This window comes from Hirundo rustica, chromosome 6 (genome assembly GCF_015227805.2).
Source record: "Hirundo rustica isolate bHirRus1 chromosome 6, bHirRus1.pri.v3, whole genome shotgun sequence".
Lineage (NCBI taxonomy): Eukaryota > Metazoa > Chordata > Aves > Passeriformes > Hirundinidae > Hirundo > Hirundo rustica.
The window spans coordinates 38567425-38575121 of NC_053455.1; the positions used below are offsets into that span (position 1 = coordinate 38567425).

The 7697-nt window shown below is 48.6% G+C and overlaps 1 protein-coding gene across 1 annotated transcript; it reads left to right on the forward strand.

Annotated features, from left to right (window-relative positions):
* Positions 1-609: 609 nt before the first annotated feature.
* Positions 610-7489, forward strand: RHOV (ras homolog family member V). Its single transcript, XM_040068663.2, has 3 exons — positions 610-991; positions 4286-4344; positions 4671-7489. The coding sequence occupies exons 1-3, from the start codon at positions 796-798 to the stop codon at positions 5109-5111; spliced, it is 696 nt and encodes a 231-aa protein (XP_039924597.1). The 5' UTR covers positions 610-795; the 3' UTR covers positions 5112-7489.
* Positions 7490-7697: the final 208 nt, after the last annotated feature.

The following is a 7697-nucleotide window of genomic DNA, read 5'->3' on the forward strand; positions in this document are numbered from 1 at the left end:
GAGCTCCTGAGGGCAGGGTTGGAGCCGTCTTCTTAGTTGCCAAGGGCACAGTGTGGTGTGTGAACTACCGGAGGTGAATATGAGAAGAGGCAGCAGACTGGGAACTCCTGCACTTGTCCATTCAGCTGGGAAAATACACTTTGTGGCTTTTGCCAGAGGGTAGCAACAGCTTGGCTGGACCAGGAACCCAGCAATGGCAATCCCATAGTTGACAGATGCGTTGACTTTTGGCCATTTGTTTTATATTGTCCTTCACAACATTGACCAGCACTGTTGGTTTTGCTTCTGTCCCGACTTCATGGCAGAAATCACAGATGCACCAAATGGGACAGTGGAGCTGCTTTTTTTTTAAAAGGAAGCGGGGTCGACTTGGCCGGAGCGCGGCTTTCCCGCGTGTGCGCGACAGGGAGCACGGCGTGGCACCTGCCGAGATCCCGAGGGCAGGCGCCGCTCGGGGGCACGGCGGGGGCTGGGGGGCAGCAGCGGGACCCTCGCCCGCGGGACGGCGGCGGGAGGAGGCGGCCGGGCAGGGCCGGGCAGGGCCGGGCCGGGCTGGGCAGGGCTGGGCTCGGGCACCTCCCGGCGGGGCGGGACAGGGCGGGACTAGGGAAATAGGGGCTGGTTTTGTGCGCAGGGTGGCAGGTGTAGTGATGAGGAGCGAAGCTCGGCGGGCTGGAGAGGGTGACTCTGCACGGCAGCCCGCTCTCAGGAGCATGGCAGCGGCCTCGCCGCGCCGCTCCCCACGCTGAGCCCTGTCGAGTCCGCGGCGCCACCGCCAGTGCCGTTGTCATTGCCATGCCTCCCCAGGAGCTCCTGGATTACGCGCCCGCCCTACGGAGACACAGCCCGCCCCGGGGCAGCGGCCCGGAGCTGGGAATCAAGTGCGTGCTGGTGGGCGATGGCGCCGTGGGCAAGACCAGCCTGGTGGTCAGCTACACCACCAACGGGTACCCCGACGAGTACCAGCCCACCGCCCTCGACACCTTCTCCGGTAGGTGCCCGCCCGGGCCGCGCGGGGCACGGGGCGGCCGGGAGGATCCAGCCCGCAGCAGCGGAACCGCGGGACGCGGTGTCGGGAGGAGCGGGGTCCCGCGGTGGATGGAGGCGAGCGCTCCCCGCGCCACGGGCTGCCCCGTGCGGCTCTGCGGGCACACGGCCCCACGGGATTTCTGGGACTCGGACCGAGCCCCTCCGACGTTTTGCGAGGTTTAGCAGGTGAAGGTCCTCCGTTCTGCAGCTGTGTCGAGTTGATTTGCAAGTTCTACGAACTGGGTCACCTTCCTGGTTTTGTGGTTGTTGTTATGACTAAATAGAAGGGGGCTTAGGTATTTTTATTATTTGTGGTGCTTTTAGCTTCAGAAATAGCCTACAGTGTAACGCTGTGATTTTAGCTTCGGCTGATACTCAGGGAAACCATCCTTTTCCCTCCATCTCTGGTGAAGTTAGCATTGAAGAGAGGACGTCAAAAAGTTGACGAGCTTTATAAGTCTGGCTAGAACTGCAAGTTGATGAGCTCTCAGTAGTTTCCAATTTTGTGAATGCTATCTTTGTTCTTGTTCTACAGTCTTCTTCCTTTGGGCTCCAATTTCTAATATAAACCCCAGGAGAATACAAAGCCCTTTGAAAGATTTCTTATCTTCATTTGATATGAAGAAACACAGCACTACTTGACAATGTAGATTGGTAGATTAGAGATGTGCTCAAGTCAGACTAGGAATGAGACATCTAATGTATCATAGTCTTATGGGTGCTTAGAGGGAGTGTTTTGTTTGTCTGAATGTCCCCCCCCCAATTGCTCACTCTGAGTTGTTGATTTACCTTGCCCTTCTCTAAGCTATTCCATTGTCACTTGAAGGAACTGAGCTGGGAACATGCTGCTGTTCACGGTCCAGAAGCCCTTTGTGGACAGATGTTCATGAGCTCTCCAAGGGAAAGGTTGCTTCTCTCTCTGCTCTCTTTAGTCATGTGTATGGATTAGACTAAGAGAGGCTTAAAATTACTGTAGTTATTAGACTGCACATTTTTGGAGGGGTAAATCCATAATAAAATGATCCAGAAAGGTGAAGGCAAGATGCAGAGATTCCTTGATTAACAGCAGGCAATTTGAAGATAGCTGCACATGGGTTTAGTCCCGGTTTGGATGTCCCAGTACTATGTCTGACTTCAGAGGTTCATAGGATTTGTAACTGATAGAAATCAAAAACATTAAAACTGTGTCTTGTAAAGTTCACTTTCTGCTTATTGGGAGAAAATGGAAAAACAGACAAGTGTTCCTTCTCACCCCTATTCTTACCCTGGATGAGCCTGAAGAAAGTCCCTTCCCAAAGTTGCATATTATGGTTCAGGATCCAGCTCAGAAATCGTAACCCAATTCCCTCCACTTTGGGGGAATACCTGCCATTGAAATTGCTGGCAGATCTGAGCAGTTTAAATTCTAACCTTGATCCTGGTCATGGGACTGTGATGCCAATAACAAGATAGGAGAAGGTGTTGCATTGTCAGGAGAACATCTCTGGGACAGTGACCCAGCCACATACATCAGTCTGGCTGCTACCTCCTGCTGGGTGTCGCTGCCAGCTAGAGCAGCCTTGAGTGAAAGGCGTACCCGGTGACCTTTCTCCACCAGGCTATCCTGTTCTGCCAGCCCCTTCGCTATTGTACCATGATCCATCCTCATCCTGAGGGTGTGGACCTTTGTGAGGGCGGCATTTGGAGGGCTGTTGCAGAACTGCTAACGTAGCTCAAGCTAGCAGCCGATGGGATGAAACTTGGTGCAAACGCTGGAGTGGTAGGTAATATATGTGGTGAGCGTCTTCTGAAGATGGCAAGAGATGCTAATTCCTTCTCTCAATGCACTTGTGAGACAGAGAAAACCAGATACTAGAAAGTCAAATGCCTGCTGACTTGAAGATCAAGTCAGGATCTAGCAGGTTCTTTGATCAGAAACAGGTTTCTCTTCCTCCTCTGGGGCAAAGATATGGTAACAACCCAACTGTTTCTCAGTCACAGGGAAGAAATGGCTTTCAGCTACGCCGTGAGGAGTGGCACTGTGGTGGACGCACCCACCGCTTCATTTTTCTTCCAGTCTCGGTCTCCACCAAACTTCAGTTCATCTTTTTGTCTGTGTCACTTTTTTTTTCCCCAGACTGCTTTCAGGGAGGAGTGCTCTCCTTCAAAAGCTTGTATTAAACTCTCTGATTTCTGTCATTTCTCTCCTGACTAATTACTTCAAGAGTCACAAAAGATTGATCCTGCTTCTGCTTGGGAGATTTTTTTGGTTTATTTTGTGTTTTGGGAGGCTTTTGGGGTTTTTGTTTGTTTTTAAGGATAATAAAGCCTCATCCTTGCACACAGCAGTGGAGTTTTGTAAGTTCATGTCATGTACCAGCCGTTGTCACCTTAGCCATGGGGTCTGCCTCTATTTGCCCAAGCACAGCACCATCCACTTTGTTGGGACTTTCAAGTGATTTCCAGCTCCACAACACCTTTTTCCCTCTCCTCAGTTCCTAGCTGATCTCTGTGGTGTCTATGCACTTAAACATCTAACAGTTTCATTCCTGATTGCCATCAGAGGTCCTGCCAGCCCTCAGTCTGAGTCAGCTGATACCACATGAAGGCTTACTGTGATTAGGGAGTGAAATGGGAGCAAACCTTACGTGTGTAACTCAGCAGTTTTTCAGTGTGTGGATAGTCTCTGAAAGGGATTTCACTCATCACTGTTTCCTTAATAGCTTCTTCATTACCAAGGTGGGGTTTTCCTTAGCTAGCACACTCATGTAACTTTTTTTTTTTTTGAAGGCCACATTTCTGGTCTGGACGGGAAAAATCTCCAATAGCTTGTTTGATCGAGACTGATTTGAATTTGCTTAGCCAAGAAGATAGGGGCAAGTTGCTGAAGTTCTCTGGTTTTATCCTTATCTTTTTTCACAGATTGTGGAAGAAGAACAAGTTTTTCTCAGGGAACGGTTTGGCTAAGGTCTCTTCTTGACTAGAAGAGCAGTTGTCCAGAAACATGGAGCTATTCTTTCAAAATTCTGGAGAGGAACACAAAACACCTGAGAGCTAACAAAATCAGGTCTGCTGCAGTTCTCTTAGTGTTTTCAGTGCAAGCTTCAACAGTCTCAGTGAGGTTTGGGATGATGCTCAGCTAGGAGGAGTTGTGAGTGTCTTTAATGCGTCTGTTCAGCAGGGTATGAACCAGAGTGCTCAGGAAAAGCCTGTATGAGTGTACGTGTGTGAGCTGGCCAGCTGCTTTAGACTCATCCTTATTCTCCTTCTGCTACAGTGCAGGTCCTCGTGGATGGAGCCCCAGTCCGGATTCAGCTGTGGGACACTGCTGGACAGGTAAGCTCTATCAAAGCAGCTGTCAACTCTGGCCCTGTGGGACAGGGATTGTTTTCAGGCTTTGAGGAAGGCAGTGTTTAACCGGGAAGAAAGGAAATGCACTGGTCCAGCACCAGCCATTTGCTCGTACGGCAGTCACAGACAAGTGAATGACAGATGCCCTCAACTCTGAAACTTGTGTCTGAGATGTGGCATGGCCACAAAGTCAGTACGATACCCTGCCCCCATTGCTATCCTACTTAACTTGTAGAAAAGCTACTGCAGCATCATGCTGTTAGAAGAGCAGTCCAGTGAAGATTCTTTTTTTTCCCCTTCCTTTTCCGCAGGAGGACTTTGACTGTTTGCGCTCTCTTTGTTACCCTGACACCGATGTCTTCCTTGTCTGCTTCAGTGTGGTAAACCCAAGCTCCTTCCAAAACATTACAGAGAAATGGATCCCTGAGATACGAACTCACAACCCCCGGGCACCAGTGCTGCTAGTGGGGACACAGGCAGACTTGCGGGACGATGTCAATGTCCTCATCAGCCTGGATCGCTACCACGTGAAGCCTGTGCCCCGGCCCCAGGCAGAAGGTCTAGCTGACAAAATCCGGGCTGAAGCCTACCTGGAATGCTCAGCACTGACCCAGAAGAACCTTAAAGAAGTTTTTGACATGGCCATTGTCAGCGGTGTTGAGCACAAGGCACGTCAGGAAAAGAAGATGACTGCCAAAGGCATCAAGACTCTCTCTAAGTGTCGCTGGAAGAAGTTCTTCTGCTTTGTCTGAAGCTGCTTTGAGGGAGGGGAAAAGAAACACCCAATGCCAGTATTGGCTCTGCACCTTCTTGGAGTGACTGCTCCTATGGCCCCAGCAAGGAGGGTATGATAAGCTGCTGGGCTTGGAAACCTGTCTCTTGCTGGGTACAGTATCAGATGCCTAGGAGACATGAACTAGATTTCCATTGTGCTGAGATGTGGAACGGTCCAGGCAGCTATAATACCTGCTGGACATGTCTGTAGTGTCCCAGACTAACGTGAGCCTTTAGTACATCAAGACTCCGTACCCCAGAACAGGCAGGTTCCTTACATTGTTTAAAATGACCAGTTTTCTGGTTGAAGCTCACACACTTTCAGAGTTCTGATGTAGCAAAATAAATGTGAGCAACTTCTGAAATCAGCCTGTGTTTTGGCTGATTTACAGGCGTGGCAGAGAGTAGGGGCAGTTACATGCAACTGCAATGTGGCCAGGCATGGGGTGCAGAGTTTGTAGCATGAGACTTGGGTTCCCCCTCTGATTCCATTTGCCGAAATAGGTAGAAGTCACTTGGCTGTGAAAAAGCAGCACTCTTTCTTAAAGACCCTGTACTAGGAGTACTTTTGAGAAGGTATTTCCTAAATAAAGGCCATTAGCAAGTTGAAGAGAAAACGCACTGGGAGCTACAGTAATACTTTGAGCAAAACCTTCTCTGAGAGGACTACCTAGTCCACTGGGTGCCAGTGTTTTATAGTCCTATCCTAAGAGGTAGTTGTGGACTTGGGCACCAACTTTGAAAGGCCTTTTGTGCGTGTGGTGTTTCAGAGGAAAGATGTGAGGAACAGTGAGGAATGGCTCTATCTAGCAGAGAAAAAAACTGTGTCAGCAGAGGGTTTATAGCACTACCAAGGGTCAAATGTAGATGGAGAGAGAAGGAAGAAAGCAAGTAGAAGGAGAAAGATGGAATGAAGAAAGATAGATGGAGAAGGAAAGAAGAATGAATGTCATAAATGAAAGTTGTGGTTCTACTTAGTTGAGATGCTAATATGCAGGGAAACCTTTAGGGACCTGAAAATTTTGCTAGTGATATGAATTTCAAAGTAATATTATCCATACATTCAGTTCTGAATCAAAAGGAGTGGGTTGTAGTGAGAGAGAGTTCCCACTTCATTAGTAAAATCTTCCATTTCAGTTCTACACAGAAGAATGGAATTTACCTTGTACTGTTCTTCCTGAGGCTGCAGAGCAGGAACAGAGGACTCAGGGCTTCTTTCTGTTATGCTTCCCTTTTTTATAAGTCACTGCTTGATCTGCTGTAATCAAAAGCAGAAGAAATCCATTAAGTTTATGCTGGAGAAAAGAATTCCTTATGTTTCACTCCCTTCCTCTCTCACCTGTTTCTCAGGGGATTAATATCCCTGACAGTCTATTCACATTTTATTATATTTTATTACAGGACTTGCATCAATTTCTAAATCTTCTTTTGCAGAGACATTTCATTTTGGTTTATGTAGCAGAGAGCGTGACAGGTCTGTCAAGCAATGCTTTCAATACTCAGGGGGTTCTCTGCACCTGGCCACGCACCATCACTTTGGGGATGCTCTGGAGTAGTGTGACAGAAAGAGAAATAGCTGTGGATGGTTTGCCCTAGACCAAAAGCAAGGTCAGGTGAGCTAGTGAGCCTGTAGCAAGGCAAATGCGAGTAATGCAGTCTGGCTGCAAACAAATGCCTGCAAACCTCTCTCACAGACGTCTGGTTTTGTAGTGCAGCTTAAGTAGTTCCCAGGATGGGAGACAAGACTGCTGTCTCCCTGGGCAGTAATGCAGGATGAAAGAGGTGGAGAAGTTCCTGTGAAGGGAAGTGGCCCGCAGCCTTGGAGCTGCTTCGAGAGTAAGGCTCAGACCTGAAAAGGATGGCGCAGCAAAATGAGCTGAATGTTGAAAGGACTCCTCCAACTGAAATGCCATTTGAGTCCAGTGAGGAGTCCCAAGAGATGCTGAGCACAGAGACAGTAACTAGAAGTGACATGTCTGACATGGGCCTAGTGAGACACCACTTCCTGACAAAGCTCTCACTCAGCAATGCATCCCTGTGTGTATATGCCACCTGTACAGGCACCTTTGCTGTATCAAGAGTTCAGTTTGTCTGTTGGGTCTTTACACATTTCTTTAGCCTGTGAGACCGAGGGCTGTGGTGTGACCTGCCAAAGAGCATGCCATATCCCTGTGGAGCAAATCCACAGGTGGGAAAACACTGGCCTCCTTCCTGCTGAGGAGGGCAAGGGTTGTCCTGCAGTAGCTTGGTATTAAACAGGGGTTATTTCATTCTGGAAAAGAAACTGTACTGAGAGCTTTCTCCCTATGTGATTGTGTCTAAAATTTGTTCAAATAAATTTTTTTAATGTCCACAATTTGTGTTTGCAGTTTTGTCAGTGCAAATTAAGTTGGGCTATAATATGGAGAAGGAGTTAGTCCATTTTACTGACAAGAAGCATAACAGGGAAATAGCCCCACTTCTCACTCCATGTCCTAACCCCCATTAGCACTGGTAAAAGCCCCGCAAAGCTGACACTTTCCAGGTTCCTTCTGTTACATCAGTTAATCTTTCTCTACCTCAGC